Source organism: Monodelphis domestica, chromosome 3 (assembly GCF_027887165.1).
Source record: "Monodelphis domestica isolate mMonDom1 chromosome 3, mMonDom1.pri, whole genome shotgun sequence".
NCBI classification, from domain to species: domain Eukaryota; kingdom Metazoa; phylum Chordata; class Mammalia; order Didelphimorphia; family Didelphidae; genus Monodelphis; species Monodelphis domestica.
Window position 1 is genome coordinate 102,513,536 of NC_077229.1, and position 21,723 is coordinate 102,535,258.

The 21,723-nt window shown below is 38.3% G+C and overlaps 1 protein-coding gene across 13 annotated transcripts in view; it reads left to right on the forward strand.

Annotated features, from left to right (window-relative positions):
• Nucleotides 1-21,723, forward strand: part of MROH1 (maestro heat like repeat family member 1) — a 207,750-nt gene that overhangs the window by 43,773 nt on the left and 142,254 nt on the right. For all 13 annotated transcript variants that reach the window (XM_056820705.1, XM_056820706.1, XM_016432035.2 and 10 more), the window contains 6 exons: nt 7,581-7,712; nt 10,319-10,481; nt 17,774-17,872; nt 18,686-18,837; nt 19,564-19,704; nt 20,496-20,588. In XM_056820705.1, coding sequence (XP_056676683.1) covers nt 7,581-7,712; nt 10,319-10,481; nt 17,774-17,872; nt 18,686-18,837; nt 19,564-19,704; nt 20,496-20,588 — 780 coding nt within the window. The remainder of the gene's footprint in view (nt 1-7,580; nt 7,713-10,318; nt 10,482-17,773; nt 17,873-18,685; nt 18,838-19,563; nt 19,705-20,495; nt 20,589-21,723) is intronic.

Below are 21,723 nucleotides of genomic sequence, written 5' to 3' on the forward strand. Positions count from 1 at the left end.
CACATTGCTAACTCACATCAAGTTTTCAGTCCCTTAAGCCCTGAGATCTTTTTCAGAACAATTGCTGTCTAATTATGCCTTCTTCATTTTGTACTCAAGAAATTGATTTTTGGGAGGTACCTAAATGCAGTACTACATTTATTACTATTGGATTTCATCTTAGATCTGCCTAATGTTCTAGCTTGTCAAAATTCTTTAAGATTTTCACACTTTAAGCCTTCTCTTTAAGTTATCCCTTCTAGCTTTGTGTGATGCAGATTTGATGAGTGCTTTCATTTGTGTCTTTGTTAAACAGCTCAGAGCCAGATTCCTGGGATAATCTACTGGATACCCTCTGCCATATTGACCTTGAACCATTAATAACTACTTTTTGAATCTCACCATCCAAGCAGCCCTGACCCTGTTTATATTGTCATTTAATCTATATCTCTTCATCTTTTCTATAAGAATAGTATGAGATACTTTATCCAAAGCTTTTCTAAGATGTAGGCAAGCAATGTCCACAGTGTTACTCTTATCTAATTTACTAATTTAGCAATCCTATTCAAAGGGAAATTGACAGAGGAGTAAGAAGAATCAGTATGATCTTCCATAATTACTCCAACCAAGTTTTGAGAAGAGCAACACACCAAATAGTGAGTTGGAAATACCAGGAGAAACTATACTGAACCATTATCTTAGCCCATGTCAACCTAACAAGATAGCTAGAAGCCTTCAGGCACTGGGAAAGGTTCCATGTAGGGAGTCCCAAACAGAGCTTTTCAGTATGGATACTAGGTGTTATTTATTTGGAAATGTATATCAAAATATATGTGTGTGTGTGTGTGTAGATATTGTATGTATATATCTATATGTAAACCTTGGGGTTCTATATCAGAATAAAGATTAGAATTGTAGATCCCATGAGAACAGGGTTTGAAGATTTATAGCATGCAAGGAACAGGAAGAGGAGCCTGAAGCTCTGTTGCTCTGAACCTGGGTCAAAGAAGGAGTTGTGGCTATGTGCCAGGACAAGGTACAGGTACAGCAGTGATAGGCAGTTGTGTGGTCCTGACCCTGGATTCATAAATCCCATCTGATTCCTACATCTTAGTAACAAGGGCAAGGAATTCTTGTCCTCTGAACCTGCAAGGCCTTTTTAACTGATAGGTCTGGATGTGAGCTGTAGCCTACTAGAGTTCCAGTTACATTAAATTCAACTATTCTGTTGCCCAGGGCCAAACTGATTTCTCAGAAGCTTGGAAAACTCACACCAAAGGCATTGCAATAAGACTTTGCCCCAAGTCAGAATGCTTAAGACAAGCTGAAAGTTTGTAGCTTTGTGCTTGAATGGCATCTGAGATCCTTAAATACCCACAGAGAATGGTAATAAAACCCCAGGGATATAGATTACAATCAAATATGGCCCAGATACTCTCTGGAAGTGCACAGAACTTAAGACAAGATTTCAATTTGAGAAGTAAGGCTGGAAGACTGAGTAATCAACAAAATGACATCTCTAATAAGGAGCTATTATGGAGTTTGGAATGCCCAAGCCCCAGAAGACAAACCCAGAAGAAAATATCTCCAACGTGTACCAGCAAAGCAAAGATTAAAAACACAATGTGACTGAAAGATCAACTAGAATTTTTTGAAGAAGTGTGAAGCAAGAGTTTAAAAAACTCAAATGAAGGAAGGACTTTCAAAATAAATGAGAGAGCTAGATAAAATATTTGGAAGGAGAATTAAAGCTTAGTATAAGGAATACATGAAACCTTACATAACAGGCTTCCTAAAAATCAAAATGGATCAAACAATTTCTGTTAAGAATATTGCCAAGTGTAGGAATAAATGGATGTTTCTTTCATATGTTAAGTAGTGTATCTGAAACTATGAGCCAGTATTATATAATAATGGGGATAAGTTAGAAGCCTTTTCAGTAATATCAGGGATGAATTAAGAATTTGTTTTTTATCATCAATATTACTTGATACTGTGCTAGAAATTCAAGCTGTTAACAAATAAGAAAAAGAAAATTGAAAGAATACATATACAGAAAGAAAAAATGACTGGTTTTTGTTAAATATGGGTCATTTATTTAGAGTCGATTAAAATTTTAATTGAAACAATAACTTCAGCAAAGTTGCAGGATATAAAATCAATTTACACAAATCATTAATATTTTTGTATATTACCAACAAAATCCAGGGGGAGATAGAAAAAGAAATTCCATTTAAAGTAAATGCAGATTGTTTAAAATACTCCTAAGATACACAGAAACCTTACCAGTACAACTACAAAACGTTTTATAGAAACAAAAACAAATAAATAATTGGAAATATATGAATTGCTTATAGGTAGGATGAGCCAACATAATAAAAATGATACTACTACTTTTTAAATTCATTTTCTTAGTGCCATGCAAATGCTTTATAGAACTAGAATAAATTTAATATGGAGGAACAGAAGGTCAAAGCTGTTTGGGGGAATTAGTGAAAAAGAAATTGGGAAGGAGGCTTCCCAGTGTCAAATCTCAAATTGTACTACAAAGCAATAATCATCAAAATAAACGCCAAATAGATACTCAGCTTATATATAAAAGTCACATCATAAACAAGTTATGGCTAGGAGAAAACAAGCAATATGTATGATTCCTGTCATACATATGAAGACATGCATAACATTTTCAAAACATTTCCATTGCCCACAAAAAAAAAGGAAAGAAAAATTAGGTTTAAAATTGGTATGCTTCAGTCTGAGCTCAGAGTTCATCAGTTCTCTCTCTAGAGGTGGATAGCACATTTTATCACTAGTTCTTTGGAATCATTGTATATCATTCTAGTGATTAGAGTAGCTAAACTTTATAGTTGATCTTCATTATAGTATTGCTGTTACTGTGTATATAGTGTTTTCCTGGTTCTACTCACTTCACTTTGTATACATTTATATAAATCTTCCCAGATTCTTCTGAAATCATTCCACTCATTATTTCTTTTTTTTTTTTTTAAACCCTTACCTTCCGTCTTGGAGTCAATACTGTGTATTGGCTCCAAGGCAGAAGAGTGGTAAGGGTAGGCAATGGGGGTCAAGTGACTTGCCCAGGGTCACACAGCTAGGAAGTGTCTGAGGCCGGATTTGAACCTAGGACCTTCCGTCTCTAGGCCTGGCTCTCAATCCACTGAGCTACCCAGCTGCCCCCTCCACTCATTATTTCTTATGGCACAATAGTGTTCCATCACAATCATACCATAATTTGTTCAGCTGTTCCCCAGTTGATGGGCATTCTCTCAATTTCCAATTCATTTTTTTAAAAATCCTTATCTTTTGCCTTAGAATCAATACTGTGTTTTGGTTCCAAGGTGGAAGAGCAGCTAGGACTAGGAATTGGGGTTTAAGTGACTTGCCCATGGTCAAAAAGGTAGGAAGTGTCTGAGGCCAAATTTGAATCTAGGACCCTCCCATCTCTAAGCTGGCCCTCAATCCACTGAACCACCTAGCTGCCCCTGGGTTTCTTTTTCTTTTTCTTTTTTTTTAAACTCTTACCTTCTGTCTTGGAATCAATACTGTGTATTGGATCCAAGGCCTGGCTCTCAATCCACTGAGCTACTACCACCACACCCCCCCCCCCCCCCTCCCCGGTTTCTTTTTGAAGAAAATGAAAGTCTCCTTTTTAAGTTTCTTTGTTGGTTGAAAAAGGATTATATTATCTTAGGAAGCTTCCTGGAGGCGTTGGGCTTACAGTAGTTGTTCAACAAGTATTTATTAAGTGCTTACTCTGTGCCAGGCATGGTTGAGTACCAGCAAATGGAAGCAGAAAGGAGAGTTCCTATCCTTTAAAGAGTTTATGTTTTAATGGGAATAGACAACACCAAAAAGGGAGTTGAAAAGAGTAGAATGGAGGTACACGGCTATGGCAGGAAAGTCCTGTGGAGATCATTCATTTGCAGTGAGGACATCTTTGGTCTGGGTCTCTTCCTTAATTGGAGGTTCTAGGAGGAACCAACCAATCAAAAGATGAGGCTACAGAGGCAGACAGTACTTATCCTGTGAGAAGTAGTGTGGAATGAAGTAAGCTTCCAAGGTTTGGTAGAGAAAGTCCTGTGGAGTTGTCAGCAGTGCAACCTAGAGAGGGATGAAAACATCTTTGGCTTGGGTCTCTTTATAATTGGAGATTCTGAAAGGAGCCAGCCAATAGAACATAAAGCCATGAGGTAGAGCCTTTATGGCAGAGTAGGAGGAGGAAATACAGTTGAGTTCCCATCCATAATTCAAAACAGATCTAGAAAATGCACCAGATTGAATCATAATGGAGAAATTAAAAAAAAGTCATAGTAAATCCTTTGGCCCAGATTGGCATATGGAGGCAAGACAGCAATTGACAATGGAGACCGGATTGGGACAGGAACATATAACACTTGAAGCAATATACCACCAGGGAGAAGCTGAACACTAGAGTAAAAAGAGACCCATACCGGGGCACCTCAGACCAATGTTGGATCCTTGCAGTGGGTACAGCTACCAACTGGCAACATAGAAGACCCATGCCCAGTGTTGTGTTCCTTGATATTGAATGGGATAGTGTGTTTTTTTCAGTAAGGTGTTATTAGCCCCCTGACTTGCACTTCAATATTTTCGGGGGTGAAGAACCATAGTTTAAAGCAGTTTTAAGACAGTTTTTGTCCTAACTAGGGGAAGACCTCGAGTAGAGGCTTAACTACATTGGAGGCAGACCTCAGTCTGGGAAGGATGCCAGCTCTAAGGAGTAAAAGATAACACCAAGACAAGAAGGAGAAAGGGAGGAAGAAACAGGGGGTTCAGATATGTCCCTGTTACTTCATATGTATCTTCTCTTGTCCCAGACAGAAGACCATCTGACATTAAATTATGGGGATTAGGAGTATGTCATTGTCCCTAAGATCCTGGAATAACACATCATTCAGTACTCCAAGAAAGCAGCAACAGAACCAGTTCTCCAGAAGTGTTGCAGAGCCTATCCCTAACATCAAGTCTGAATACAGGAATTAGGCTGAGAGAATGGGCAAACAAAAAAGAAATCCTCTGTAATGAACTGTTATTGTAGCCAAAATGCTCAAGACACAAACTGGAAGAAGAGAATGACTCCAAACCATTTACAGACAATGACTTGGAGAAAAACACAGTGTGGGCATAAACTTAGCTAGAATTCTTGGAGCAGATGAAGCATGAATTACAAAAAGTTAATTTTTTAAAAATGAAATAGCACTTGAGGAAAAAATTAGAAAAGAAATGAGAGCTATGGAAGAAAGAATTTGAAAATTAACTACTTGACACAAAAAGTACAAAACCTTGCCCAAGCAACAAACTTCCTGGAAGTTAGTGTATATCAAACATAAGTCAGTGACTCCAGGAGACAGCAAATATCAAAACTAAGTCAAACTGAAAAAAAAAAAGACAAGGTAATAGAGCAAAAATAACTGACCCAGAAAACAGGTCAAAGAGAAAAAATTTAGGAATCAATGTACTCTCTGAATGCCATGACCAGAAAAAGATTTTAGACATCCAATTTTAAGAAATCTTAACTTCCTAGATCTCTTAGAACAATGATGGTGAACCTATGGCACAGATGCCAAAGATAGCATGCAGAACACACTCTGTGGGCATGTGGCACCGCCTCCCCTCTTCACCCCAGTTTGTTGCTAGAAAGGTAGAGAAACTTGGGTGGAGCTGTTTACTTCCCCCTCTCCACCATGCCTGATGACATTTTTTCACATCATCTGCCCCTCTGCCCGCCCGATGGGAGCACTTTCTCCCTCTCCTGTGTGGGATAAAAGGGGGCAGAGCATGCCTGGCACTCCGTGGTGGGGAAGGGCATGGACCAAGTTTTCTGGGGGTGGGGGCCAGATATAGCACTAGGTTTGTGGGCTGGGGTCAGGGCAGGGCCTGGCACTCCATTTTGAAAAGGTTCACCATCTCTATCTTAGAACCAGAGGGCAGAATGGAAGGAAATCTAATGAACCCACCAGTCATATCCTGAAACAAACTCCTAAGTGAAAACTAAGATCATCACAGTAGGTCAAATAAAAAAATACTGTAAATAGAAAGAAAGGAACCATAATCAGGATCATCTAGTATTTAGCAGCCATCCCTAAAAAATGAGTATAGAGAACTTACAATATGATATTCCAGAAGGCAAAGGATATAGGCGAATAATAACTTGCCCAGCAAAACTAAGTATAATGCTATTTGGTGGGGTGTGGAATAAATTTTGAATGAAATAAAGGACTTCCAAGAATTCCTTATGAAAAGTCCCAAGCTGCATAGAAACTTAAATGGTAACCATGAATATTTACATTATATAAACTGCTTACATTCAAATATAGGGAGATGATGTAACCCTTCTGAATCCTGTTTTTGTCTGGGGTTATAGAGCTAGTCCAATTAGAAGGAATGAGAATGGCTCTATTATGTCCCAGTGGTCTTAAAAGAAGAATGGAAAGGAGGGAAGAGGAAATACCTGGGGAGAAAAAAGAGGGGAGAGTTAGGAAAAATGTTTCTTACATAATTAGGGTATGCAAATAGACACAAAGGGAATGGGAAGCAGCTAACACTTCAACCTCACTTTTATTTGAACTGGTTGAAGGAAAGAATACATACCCAAGCACAATTTGGTAGAGAAATGTAGTTCATTCAACATAGAGGAAGGAGGGAAAGGGGAAAAGAGAGGACTAGAAATTAGAAAGAGGGTAAATTATAGGAGGGATTAGTTTTAAGTAAAATGAACTCTTAATACTGTACACAAATATTTACAGCTCTTTTTAGGTAATAAACATTGGTAGTCTGAGGGCTAGGCTGTAAATGAGGAATGGGTGAGCAAGTTTGATATGTGAATGTGATAGAATACTATTGTGTAGGAAAAATTATAAAGGGAGTTATTTCAAAGAAATCTTGGACTTGTATGATCTGATGCTGAGTGAAGTAAACAGAACCAGAACAATTTATCCAATGACAATAAATATGGTAACGAGGCAAATGGCTTTATAAGAACTAGTGTCATAATGACCAAACATGACTCCAGAGGACAAATGATGAAACATGCTACTGCTTTTACGATAAGAAGTGAAGAATTCAGAGTGCACAACAAGACAAAAAATTTTTTTTGGATATAGCCAATGTGGAAAGTTGATACATACATTGGCATTTATTTTTTTTTTTTTAGTTTTCAAGGGGGTTGAGAGGATGAAATTTGGGTAGGAGGAAGTGAAGGCCAATTTTTGGTGACTCAATAGATATGTGTGTGTGTGTATATGTATATATGTGTCTATGTAAAAGTGAGGCCACAGGGGCAGAGGATTCTTCCAGTCTGAAAAGTGAAATGGGAAGGGTAGAGTGGAGCTTCCAGAATGAAGAGGTTTATATATGGCATGGTGGAGAAAAACCTGAAGAGATGAGTCATCAGTATAGCTTCAAGTGTCAGGCAGCATTCAGGAGAACCCAGTGGCTATGATTGCCATAATTTACTTTTGCTTCTTATCTACACAAGAAGCCTTTGCCACATGTCAGGAATTTATAGGAATCCTTCAGCACTCTCCCAGCTTGACCTGTAGATTTTTCTTTCCTTTTAGCTAGTATATCCATACCGAGTCATTATCCTGAAGGCCATGGAAACAATTGTGAAGAATAACATAGATGAGCTGGATCGGTGCACAGCCAAGATAGTTATCATTTTGGCCTCAAATGAAATGACCAAATCTAAGGTAAGAGCTGAATAAGCAGTTTTTATAGTCTTATTTACCTGCCTTGCAGAATGAAGTGCTTATTTTGTCAAAGGATAGTTCTCTTTCTGTCTTTATTTGTAGTTTTCTACATCAGCAACAACACTGAAATAATGTTTCCTTAATGCAGTCTTTCTTAGGGTTCAGTGGTAACCTCTAAAGCAGAGGTTTCAAATTAGGGTCCCAGTGTAGGCCCTGCACTGCCCAGATTAAAATGTAATTGAGAAATTTTTAACAAAATAAAATAAAAATATTATAAATCATAGATAATGTTATTTTGTAGTTTTCTCAATTAATATTTCATCTGAGTTTGATCCCACTCCTCTGAAAGACCCAGAGGTCTAATCCTCCCAAAGTCCCTGAAATGTAGATTTGGGTACAGACAAACTTGAGTTTTTCAGGTGGGGAAACTAAATCCAGAGCAAGTACTTAGGACATAATGGGACCTATTGCTCCTTGAAGGACTCTGCTTTCTCAATCAGACCCTATTTTTTATATAGTTTCTGCATCCCTGAAAAGGAGGTTGTGAATTTAGGTATACAGTATAGTGGAACACTTAAGGCCTCTTGATATTTTTTCTTTTTAACCCATACCTTCTTTCTTAGAATTGATAATTATGCTAATTGATAATTATCAGTTCCAAGGCAAAAGAGTGGTAGGATCTAGGCAATTAGGGTGAAGTGATTTGCCCAGGGAAGTGTCTGAGATCATATTTGAACCCAGGACCTCCCATCTCCAGGCCTGCTTGTCTTTCTACTGAGCCCTTAGATGCTCTGTTGTTTACTTCTTTACTTCTAAATTAACTACCATGGAAAGGAATGAAGAGAGCATGCCATTATGGAAAGAGCTCTGGCCTAGGAGTTGTGAGACTTAGATTTTAATCTTGGCTCTGTCGTTGATTTACTAAGTCATTTACCCTGCCTGGGCCTTAGTTTCCTTCTCATTAAAGTGAGGGCAAAGGACTACATGGCTGCTTGGTCTCATCTAACTCTGACATTCTGTGATTCCAGTGAATTAATTTTACCTGCAACATGAATGATAACCAGGGCCTTGTAGAGTTTTGAATAGAGCTTGTATTTTGGCACAAGCCATCATTTGGTCACATAGTGTTTTTTTTGTTTGTTTTTCCCTAGAAAAACATTGTGTGTTCAATTGTGTCCATGTTTATTGGTTTCTGCTCTTGTACTCTCTACTTTCTCCAGCCTCTTGAGACTAGTTTTTTTAAAATTTTATTAATAACTTTTGTTTTTATATCATCTTCACCATTCTTTACCCAGCAAGTCATACCTTATACAAATATTTTTAAAGGAAGAAAGGGGATGGAGGAAGCATTTTAAGAGAAAAAAAGTTAATATCTCAATCCAGTCTAACATTGTAGCCCTTTGGGAGATAAATTTTCCTAGAATCGCAGAAACTCAGAGTTTGAAGGGACCTCAGTGGCCATTTAGTCAAACCTATATATGAAAAGAATTCCTGTTTGAACATATTTGACAAGTTGATATTTAGCTTCTACTTGAATGACCCCCCAAATGGGATAACTTATCATTCTAGAGGTAGCCCATTTCACTTTTGGGCAGCTCTAATTTGGGGGCAGTTTCTCCTTACATCAAACCTAAATTTGTCTCCTTGTAACTTCTACACATTGTTCCTGATTCTGCCTTCTGGGACCAAAAAGAACAAATCTAATCCCTCCTCTATATTACAGCCTTTCAAATACTTGAAGACAGCTATTGTGTTTCTCCTGAGTTTTCTTTCCTCCAGGCTAAGTAAACATCTATTCTTTCATCTGGTTCTCATGATATACTTCACCAGCCTGGTTGTTGTCTTCTAGACACTCTCCAGCTTTATCATTATCTTTCTTAAATCATGGCATCCAGAGTTGTACACAACATCTCTTCTCCAGGGCCAAGTTTAGTTAAAATTACACTGCATTCAAGATTGGGTTTTTTTTTGTTGTTGTTGGGGTTTTTGTTCCTTCTCTTTATATGATCACAATCCTTATGTATATTGTTTTCCTTGTTTTAACTTAATTCATTTTGCATTAGTTCATGTAAGTTTTCCTTGAATCTTTGAATTTTTCATAGTCATTTTTTTACATTGCAGTAATATTTTATTATATTAACATACTGCAGTTTAGCTATTCCTCATTTGTTTTTAATTCATTGCTATCCCAAGAAGTACTTCTGAACATTTGGGACTTTACTTCTTGTCTTTGTTCTCCTTAGGGTACATATCTCTAGATCAAAAGTGACATTTTTGTTGCTTTTTAGTATAATTCCAACTTGCTTCCTGAAATGATTGTACTGATTCATAGCTCCATCAACAGTTTTTTACTATGGAGACCCTAATTATCCATGGCATGTAGGTAGCCATTGGTTAGTGTGGGGAAACACAGAAAATTGAATACCATCTCTCCCATGTTACACTGGTGATAGTGTCTCAATATTAGGATATCCCTATTGGTTTAGAACTGCTTCTCTTTTTACCTACTGATGGTTTTTAGTGATGCTTTTTATTTGATTCTCTGTTTCTGAATATTATTGTCAGATGCTTGTTAATATCTTTTGTATCTCTTCATGGTGGTCTAGGAATTAATCCTGGATTGGCAGCAGGCTGCTAGCAGTGTCCTTGTTGCTGTGGGGAAACGGTTTATCAACAGAGTGATGGAGGAGGTTTTGACCAAATTTCAGCCAGGGATCCTGCCTCACTATTTTGTCATGCAGACATTTGCAAACCTCTCTGTCACCAATGGTAGGTTTCAGTTATGTCCTCTTTTCTCTCTTTCCTCACCTCACCAATTTTGAACCTAGGTTAGCAAAAGCAGCAGAATGCTTTGGTGGCTGGAGTGATGGACATATAGTCAGGAAGACTAAGGCTGGACCTTACCCAACACTCAATAGCTGGGTCACCATGGCTGAGTAATTTCACTTCAGTAAGCATTAGTTTTCTTATCTGCAAAATGGTAGTAATTAGAGCTGTAAAACCTACCTCTGAAGTTTATTGTGAGGTTAAAATGAGATAATGTATGAAAAGTGCTTTAAAAGCTTAAAAGTGCTATCTAAGTGTCAGTTATTATTATAGTTGTTAAAGAGTCTAGGGCTTTCTAGTCACAGTGTTCCCATTGACTCACAATGTGACTTGAGGTAAGTCCTTAATTGCTCTGGGCTTCAGTTTCCTACGGGCCACATAATATCTGTTCCACCTGCCTTGTGTTGTTTTAGCAATTATTAAATAAAATTGTATATGTTAAAGTTTAAAGTGCTATGCTTATGGTGGTATTATTTCTCCATAGAATGCAATTTACCTTTTAGAGAAACTCCAGTTCTAAGAAGCAAGAATAGAAGTAGGTTTTGAGTTGTTCTGGAGTAGGGTTCCATAAAGGCCATAATATTTAGGCTTGTGGGAAGGAGTGCTGAGACTTTATAACTGCTATAATTCTATCTTAGACTCAGGGCCTCCCCAAGGTTTGAGAAACCCAAGATTAAGCAAATCCTAGAGAGAGCACTAAAGATCATCACAGTCAGGTCCAGGTGATCTTTGTAAACCCTTGCCCCATTCTTGGCTATTGTGTGCCTGGGATAGAGGACACTCAAATTTCCTTATGTGTCTTGAGGAAGAAAGCTTGTGCCATGTTTCCTTAATGAGTACTTATCCCATAACTCTGTTTCTTGAGCTCCCATTATAGTGAAAATCAAAGATCCTCTGGGAGACAGAAGGAAACAAACCACTGTTTTTCTGAAGGTTAAGGTCTCTTCAAAGAGATTCACAACTAAGAGTGTAAATTTTCTAAATCTCACCTAGTACTAAGTAGGGTGTTTAGTCAAGATAGACAATAGAGTAAATAATTCTCTTTAACAATACAAATAAGTAATCAAACAATTGCTACCTACAAAGAATCTTAAATTCCAGTGGAGAGGACAGAAAGGACATATATAAGTACATACAGAATGAATACAAAGGAAATGAATACAAAGTACCTAAATTCAAGGGAGTTTGAGAAGGCAGGACTCTTAAACATTGAAGAGATCAATCAGGAAAGGTATGTTGAAGATTATGCTTGAGTTGTGACTTGAAGAGAGATTCTGTAAGGTGTAAGTGAGGAAGGAGTACAACTAGCCACAAGAGGCAGCTAATGTAAAGACACAAAGAAGAGTTAGGGTGTCATGTGAGGGATGGAGAAAAGGTTAAAGGTTTGTTTGGTTGAGTCACAGTGGAGGACAGAGTAAAATGTACAGTGAATCTGGAAAGACTGATTAGGACAAGGTGACAAAAGGTTTTAAAGGCCAAACAGAAGTTTTTATTTGATTCTAGAGGCAAAAGGGAATCACTGGAGTTTATTGAGTAGATGGTTGACATGGTTAGGTCTACAAGTAAGGAAAATAATTTCTGTAGCAGTATGGAAGAAGGACTGAAATGTGAAGAGACAAGTCAGAGATACTAATAAGGAGACTGTTGCAATAATTTAGGCAAGAGGAGATGAGCATTTGAACTAAGATGGTAGTAGTGCAGGTAGCAAGGAGTCAGATTTCAGAGAACTTGCGGAGTTAGCAATAACAAGATTTGACAATTTTTTAGGCATATGGAGTGAGGAAGAATGAATTATGGTTACTGAGATCATATGAATCTGGAGGACTTGAGGATGGTGGTGCTTTTGAAGTTTGGAAAGAAATAGAAAAGTTTGGAAGATGAGAAAATTTAGGGGGGAAACATTGAATTTAGTTTTGAACATGTGGAATTTGGGGTTTCTCCAGGATATAAGTTTGAAATGTCCAACAAGTAACTGTTCCTACAAGATTGAAGCTTAGGGGAGATTTAGGGTCTGGATATATAGATTTGGGAGTCATCTGTATAGAAATGATAATCAAGCCCATGGAAACTGATGTGGTCACTAAGAAAGAAAGTATGGAAGAAGATTAAGGAGCCTAGGTCAGAGCTTTAGGAAATACTCAGCATAAACAGGAGGATCAGCAAAGGGGACTAAGAAGGAATAGTTAGCTAGGAAGAGAACAGTCAAGAAATTGTCATAAAAATCACAGGGAGAAGAGAATATCAAATACAGTAGTTAGATATAGAAGTATGTTTAAGAAAAGACCATTGGATTTAGCAGTTGAGAGATTTTTTCTAATTTTGAAGAGAGTAGTTTCAGTAGGACAATGAAATTGGAAGCAGGATTGCCAAGGGGTTGGGGAGTGAGTGAGAGAAGAGAAAGCAAAGGTAGAAAGTGTACTTAGAATTTTCTGGGAGTTTCACTGAGAAAGGAATGAGAGATAGACGACAGTAGGGTCTGGAAAAGTTGTCTTTTTAAGGAGTGGGAAGGATTGGGCTTTTTTGAAGGTAGTAGGGAAGGAACCAAAAAACAGGGAAAGGTTAACAGAAAGACTGGGCATGTCAATTTACACAAAAATTTTATTATAATTTTACTTTGAAATAAAAATTTCCACTCTATAATTAATAAATGGATATGATTTTTTAAATGAAAGATAAGTTCTTTCATTTTGTCCTTCTGGGTAAAAAATGTTCTGGGTCAATTGGTTCTTTAAGGTATTCTTAAATTTCTGTCCTTTTGCTGTTAAGGATTTGAGAGGTTGCCACGGGCAAGAGGCAAAGTCTACCCTTGCTCTCGACTCCAGGGTTTCCCGACAGGTGGCGAATGATCAGTCAAAAAAATAACAAACGGAAGATAGCTTAATCATTACGGTCATGGGACTGCTTTGCATCTGATAGCAGCTCCTCCATTCCCAGGCCTGGTGTTTATTTTTATACCCATTTTCTTGGCACACAGATACATTACCTAATACACATGTTCAAAGAGAGATAATTAGAAAAGTGATGCATTAACTTTTAACAAATCACTTGATTAACATTCTATATTCTTGTATTTTGTGATTACAGACAGAATAAAATGTTGCACACAAGATAAATGATTTTGTCACAGGTGGCTTAATTTTCTCATTACCCTGTGAGAAGTTTTGAGCTTACAAACAATCAAGGAAAATTACTTATTGCTTTTAATAAAATGGAATAATTAATCAGAAATTCTTAAAAGACAATTCAACAATCATATCATTGAGGTTGAGGGGTACTGGGAAAACAATTCAAATTTAGACTGATCATTTCTCAGAGTTCACTAGGGAGTTCCTGAGTTACTGGTTTGTGAAATTGAGTCACTGAGGCATATTGAAGCTTGATGTACTTATACTTATTGTATGGGCCTCTATGATTGATTTGTGTGGTAACTTCATGAGAATAGGTTTCTGTAAGTGGAAAAGTTTTGGACTTGGCTTGTAGCTGCGGTTTCACTGGGGATTATGTACCTAAGTAAAAGTTAACCCATGATAGTCTTTTGGGATAGGGTTTGAGGGTCTGATCTTTTGATGATGTTCTAGAGAATTAGGGTACAGGTATTTTGCTCTTGCATTATTCCTTTTGAGATTAGGGGGAATAATAATCATGTCAATTCCATAGGTAAGGGGCATTGATGAGAGAGGTCATGTAAGGGGGACTGAGTGGGCAATCACCTCTTGCCAAAGCTCCTTAGCTGCCATGCATGACTCTGTCAAGGTGTTGTGGCTTGATGGCTCCCAGCAAGAGGTGATGGTTGAGTGGATAGTTTGCTAGAGAATAAGGGAAGAAGAGATGGAGCTGGAGGAGGCAAGGGAAAGAACATGAATCATGTAACCATGGAAAAATAGTCTACATTAATTAATTAAAAAAATAAAGCTTAAAAGGAAAAAAAAAAGAAAAACAGGGATTTAGGAGACTTGGGTTCTAGAGCAGGCTGTGCCACTAGCAAACTCTATAATCACTTTTCTTCCAAAAATCTGTAGGTAGGTATAATGCAAGTATTATTGATCCCCTTTTACAAAAGTCACATCATGTCTCCGAGCCTTTGTTTCTTTATCTGTAAAATTAGTCTTTACTTCTCCCCTTCTATGGCTTTGCATATTCTGGATATGGTAGTGCACATTAGGGAAATAAAGGTGCATGAGACATAACTCTGACCTCAGTACTGCTCTGTCAAGCTAAAAGGAACACAACTGTACTAATGGGTTACATGTAGGTTCTCCAACTACACTTGGACCCTCCTTGCAGCCAGTCACTGCTTTTCTGTTCCTCCCTAATTGATTTCCTATCTCCCTCCCCACAGAATCTGTGCCAAACCTTCTCTTCCCCCTTAAGATTCCTGCAATGCTTGCTTTTTCCTTTCAACTAAGGACCTCACCTCATACTTTCTGGAAAAAACTGAGACCAGATGATATGAACTCTCTTTTCTCTTTGTCTCATCTAAAGCCTATTGATATCATCCCCCACTTTTTTCTTCCAGTCTCTGACAATAAGGAGGCCCTACACTTTGGCAAGGTGAACTCTTCTTTATCTTTATCAAATTTTTAGTGCGCCACACAGCTTCCTATTTCTCCAGCTGCTCTGGGAAAATCAGTTGTGTTTCTGCTGAGTCTGCTGATTCTAAAGTGCCCTTATTTGTGGCAAAATTGGGGCACATAATGCATTGCTGATTGAGTTGTGAATTGATCCAACTATTTTGGCCGACAATTTGGAACTATGCCCAAAGGGCTTTAAAAGACTGTCTGCCCTTTGATCCAGCCATACCACTGCTGGGTTTATACCCCAAAGAGATCATAAGGAAAAAGACTTGTACAAAAATATTCATAACCATGCTCTTTGTGGTGGCAAAAGAGGAGGGGATGCCCTTCAATTGGGGAATGGCAGAACAAATTGTGGTATCTGTTGGTGATGGAATACTATTGTGTTAAAAGAAATAATAAACTGGAGGAATTCCACGTGAACTAGAACGACCTCCAGGAATTGATGCTGAGTGAAAGGAGCAGAACCCAGGAGAACATTGTACAAAGAGACTGATAAACTGTGTCACAATTGAATGTAATGAACTTCTCTACTAGCAGCAGTACAATAATCCAGGGCAATTCTGAGGGACCTATGAGAAAGAATGCTATCCATATCCAGAGAAAGAACTGTGGGAGTAAAAACACAGAAGAAATACAGCTGATTGATCACATGGGTAGATGGGGATATTATTGGGGACATAGACTATAAACGATCATCCTAATGCAAATATCAATAATATGGAAATAGGTTTTCATGTAAAACATGTAAACACATGTAAAACCCACTGGAACTGCTTGTTGGCTACAGGAGTGGGGTGGGAGGAGAGGAGGGAAAGAACATGAATCATGTAACCATGGAAAAATACTCTAATTAAATAAGTAATTAATTAAATAAAAAATTTCAAATTAAAAAGATTATCAGAAAAATGAAAAAAAAAAAGAAAAAGAAAACCTGACTAACCATTTGCTAAAAAGGTTAATTCGGAGGATACCCCCTTCAGGAAGGCTGTGGAATGTGATGGGGTGATGTCATTTAACCTGAGGGGTATATTTTCCTATAAATAAGGAGTTTTCCTGTAAGCTGGGTCTTTTTTGCCCTTTTTTTTCTGGCCAACCTTTTCTTTTTCTCTTTCTCAATAAAGTATTGCATTTGAAATGGTTAAAAAAAAAAATAAAGTGCCCTTATTGCCTCTTACATAATAGCTTGCCATTTCTACAACATTGGAGTTTGGTGGCCCAAAGGGAATGTATCCTTAGATTGGGACACTTTTTATTTTTAAATATTTTTTTATAATTTATATAATTATATTTTTAAAATAAATTTTAAATTAAAATATTTTTCCATGGTTCCATGATTCATGTTCTCTCCCTCTCCTCCTCCCAGAGCTGACAAGCAATTCCACTGTTTTATTCATGTGTTATCACATTCATTTTTTGTAATAGAGTAATCTTTTAAAACCAAAATCCAAATCCTATACCCATATAAAAAGTGATAAATCACATTTTCTTCTGTGTTTCTACTCCCACATTTCTTTCTCTTCATCATAAGTCCCTTGGGATTGTCCTGGATCATTGCATTGGTACTAGTGGCAAAGTCCATTACATTTGATTGACCCACAATGTTTCAGTTACTGTATATAATATTCTCCTGGTTCTGCGTATTTCACTCCGCATTAGTTTATGGAGGTTTTCCCAATTCATATAGAAGTCAAGCAGTTCATCATTCTTTATAGCATAATAGTATTCCATCACCACCATATACCACAATTTGTTCAGCCATTCCCCAATCAAGGGACACCCCCTCATTTTCCAATTTTTTGCCACCACAAAGAGCATAGCTATGAATATTTTTGTACAACCTTTTTTTTTTTAATTATCTCTTTGGAGTACAACAAACCTAGAAGTGGTATTGTTGGATCAAAGCATACGCCCTTTGGGCATGATTCCAAATTGCCTTCCAGAATTGTTGGATCAATTCACAACTCCACCAGTAATGCATTAGTGTGGGACACTCTTTAGTCCACAGCCCATGGTTGGAGCAGCCTTTGAGAAAGACCACATGCATAGTTAGTTCTACTTTGGCCCTGAGTACTTGTTTATAGGCTTTTATAGGAACAAGCCCTGCAGAATTCTGTGCTGATCTCATCTTTAGTCAGTAGCTATGGCATGATTGCATGTAGCATCTCCTTATGGGGATGCCAGGACCTAAGTACATTCTTGTACTTGTGGGGTCACCTACAGGTTATGGCAAATCAAATTGTATGCAACTCTTTCCCCTTTTACCTGTCCCCCTCTCCAAAGAATTTTATATAGGTGAGACACTTGATGAAAAGTCACAAAAAGGCAGTCTGAACAAAGGGAGGTGGGTAAAAGGAATTTAATGGGCTAATTATTTAAAATGAGCTTCAAGCTTTTTTGCAGTACCTTGTGGCAAAGTATCATCTCTTCCTTTTCACTGCCTAGGTGAAACTTTCAGAATAGGTTTCTTGGGACCATGAATTGTATTTTCATTTGTCCTTTCTGTTAGGAAAAGGCTGCATTAGATGCAGTTAAAATGTACTACTTATGCTGGAAAATGTCTTCCATGATCCTTGGGATAGATTTCTCTTCCATGACTAGAAAAGACTTGATGAAATGTAGGAAGACAAAATGATCTGCAGTTTTTTTTTCTTCTTCTAGTATTTGGCATGGTGCCCTTCTTGAATTCCATTCTGACAACCATGTTACCGATGCTGCACCTGGCTCGACAAGACCAGATGAAGGCTGTATTTTGTTTTGGTAAGAACAAGGCCTCTGTGAACTTTCCTTTTTTTGTTTTGTCTCAGTTTGCAACCAGAGCAAAGATTCTGGAAACAGCTTCTCTTCAAGAAGCTGCTGGCCTGCAGATAATTGTGAGCCAATGTAAGCCACATGGCAGCTTGGCTTCAGGGGAGTGGGGGGGGAGGGGGAGGGTGGTGATGATCCCAGAGTAGAGAAAAGAGCAGAACCTGGCTCTCACTGTGGCCTTAAGCACCCTCCCTTGGGGCCAAGGAAAGCAAACAAGTACCTTTGACACAGGGATACTTGGCCCTAGTAGTACATGTGACAGTTCTAGGCAAGTAGGTATAGAAATGAATAGGTGAGTTCTACCCTGCCTCACCTTCTTCAGGAGGTTTCATTTTTCTTGGTCTCAAGCAATCTACCCATTTGAGGGTAAGATCTGCACCCCAGAATGGACAGTTTATCTCAATTTCTGCCCCTTAGCTCAGAGAAAACCCTCTTAATTCAGTTCAACAAGCATTTATTTCAGTGACTGCCCTGTACCAGGAGCTTCACTAGATACAACATATACAAAGTTGAAAGATGTCCCTATCTTTAAGGAGCTTAATCACTCATAATATTAAGGTGGAGGTGGCACATGAATGAAGAAAGGATTTCAAAACATAGAGACGCAAAGTGAGTAGTGCACTCCAGTCATGAGTTTGGCCATAAGAGTTGGCACTGTTTACTTGCTGGCCAATTTGTAAATTGATTTTGAAATGATGATGGCAGTATTGATGTTTTGCCAACAATCAAAAAGCAGATACTCATTTGATACTGTTTTTATTGCAGCTCTGCAGCACTTTAGTGACAGTATCCTAGAATACCTAGCCAACCTGGATCAAGCCCCAGACCCCACAGTCCGGAAGGATACATTTTCCACTGAGATCTTCAGTGCTTATGATGTCCTTTTCAACCATTGGTTACAGAGCCGAGAAGGGAAGGTAAAGAATTTGGGCTGCCTCCTAACTAGTCACTGTTATTTTTAAGCACCTTGACAACAGAAATTGTGTTTTATATTTCCTTATATTCTCCCCTCAACCAGACTTTTCAACACAGGATCCACTTTAACATAGATGTTCAGTAAAAGTCTTTGTTGAGTAAGGTGACAGATTTAAAATGGAATCCTTTGGAGGATGGGGGGTGGGGAAGACATAGGACTTCAGTCAGGGGGTTATTATAATCCTGTCCAAGTAACTTCCTTCTGATATTTTTGGGTTTTTTTTTTTTTTGAGCTGGACTGTAAATCTATGCTTGATGCTAAATTGCATTAAAGGTGTTGATGTTCCTTTCTTAGGCTCTTGTTCATGATGCTGTTTGACTGGGGAAGGACCCACACAATAGCGATGTGTCTAGACCAGACCCAACTCCTTTTTGTTGCTGAAGGTTTTTTGGATCACCCAAGGCCACAGGGATCTCTTAACCTGACTGTAATTTCACTTAGTTTAAGTAGTTCTCAGGGGCAAGACTCCTATGCAGCTTTGTATTCTCTGTGTTTATATATGTCTCCCTTCTTAGACTGCAAGGTGAAGTTTACTGGGAGCAGAATCATGGTATCTCATGCACTCCAATAAGGCCTATATATCACTTTACCATAATTAAGGTTCGATTAGTATTCTCCAGCTAATTGATATCTGGTTGGAATAAACAGTGACTTTTTTTCCCCCCAGCTTCGACTGGCTGTAGTTCAGGCACTGGGGCCCATGAGTCACCTAATGCCCAGTGAGAAGCTAGAAGAACAATTGCCCAGGCTCATCCCAGGAATCATTGCCCTCTATAAGAAGCATTCCGAGACCTTTTATGTGTCCAAGGTAAGCCACTGGGCTCAAGGTTCTTGGTCTACAAGAGCTGGCACTTCATGGTGGACATATCCCAAGAGCTAAGTCCTCATCATCTGGATGTTGGTGTACTTGGTATGTATATATGCTTACTGAGTATACACAGTCATTATACTTTTCCCAAAGAGCTTGTCATTCCTTAAAAGAGCAAAGGGTTTATTGTGAAACTAAGTTGTATAGGAGGAAGAAATTTCTGACTGTCAGGGTAGTGGTTGTTAAAGCTTCATCCTTGGAGACTTAAAAAAAAAGAAAGGGAAGATGATCCCCATAATGTAGCCTTATCTACCTAAAGGCAGGTATTCCAGGTTTCTTTAGTTCTCTTGTCAGAACTCCCTTTATATTTGTAGCCTTTTGGGAGAGTTCTCTGGGAGTCTGAACTGAATCAGACTCTCCTGACCCATTGGAGTAACTTTTAACATCTGGGTGGAGTCTGGAACCACTTAGTCTCGTTCTTGTTAGATCTTTTCTGTCCTGAAAACCAGCCTTCCCAACTGAAACAAGCCTTCTATAGTAGCTTTGCATCCTTAACACACTATAAATCCAGACTTGCAATTCTGAAGTTATTTTGGGATATACAGTGGGGATGGTCTGCCCCCAAAAGAGCATCCTTATTCACCACTGCCTAGTTCAGTGACAAAGAGATGGCAGTCGCCAACTACAAAATCTTCGTCCCCTTCTCCCTCATCCTAAATTCCTGTCAAAGAATTGTGTCTTTAACTTCTTGCCTGAATTTATACAGTTTTGTCTTTCCACTACATGAACAGAGTCTTGGGCAGATTCTTGAAGCTTCTGTGAATATGGGGAGCCGCACATTGGAAGTTCAAGTTGATATGCTTCTGGCTGCTTTGCACCCTCAGGTACTAACTGGAGGTTGTTTGGTACTAACTGTAGGATGATGATTCCTATATATGAGTTTGGCCCAAAGAATTGCCTCAAGCTAGGAAAAAGGAACCTTTAGTTTTAATGCTGAACTTCTGGAATACTGGACCAAACACCTGTGGGGGAAAAAGTAGGGCTATTGATCAAGAACCTCTTCTTGTCTGCCTTTGGGTGATTAGCGTCCAAAAGGAAGTGAGTTTTTCAACTATATAGCAGAGTAGCTATACATTTAGCCATGAGTATACCTTCTGGAAAATTTTGAACTGTTCCTCATATGAATTTGGAAGCAAATGACCCTATTGCAGTGGAGTTGATTTGGAATCTTTATTTAAGAGAGTTTGCTTTGATTCATGTGACTTCACAGAAAAAGGATGCTTCTTAGAATGAGGTCCATTGTAGCATAGAGAGTAGTTTTCATAACTCTTAGATTGGATGGGCATTCTGGAATTACATCCAGAGACTTATAAAACTGTGTATATCCTTAGGTCCAGAAATACCACCCCTGAGTCTGTTAAGGAGATCAGAGAAAAAGGAAAAGAACCAATATGTTCTAAAATGTTTGTAGCAACTCTCTTTTTGGTGGCAAAGAACTGGAAATTGTGGGGATACTCATCAGTTGGGGAATGGCTGAACAATTTGTGGCATATGATGATGATTATTTTTTTTAAACTTTACCTTTGGCCTTAGAATCAATATCCTGTGTTGGTTCTAAGATAGAAAAGCTGTAAGAGCTAGGCAATGAGGGTTAAGGGACTTGTCCAGGGTCACACAGCTAGGAAATGGATGAGGCCATATTTGAACCCAGAACCTCTCATCTCTAGGCCTGGCTCTCAATCCACTGAGCTACCTAGCTGTCCCTGAGCAGGTTACTTTTAGAAAACATAGGTAGACCTATATGAAATTAAGAAAATAAAAAAGAGTAGAACATTTTACACACACACACACACATAAATATAACAAAAGAACATCATATACAACTACCTAATGTTTGAAGAATAACTTGTGAATATCTACCTCCAGCGAAAGAACTGATGAATAGAAACTTGAAAGACAGTGTTTGTTTATATGTATGTGTGTGTGTGTGTGTGTATGCATATTTTTTTTTTTGTCAAA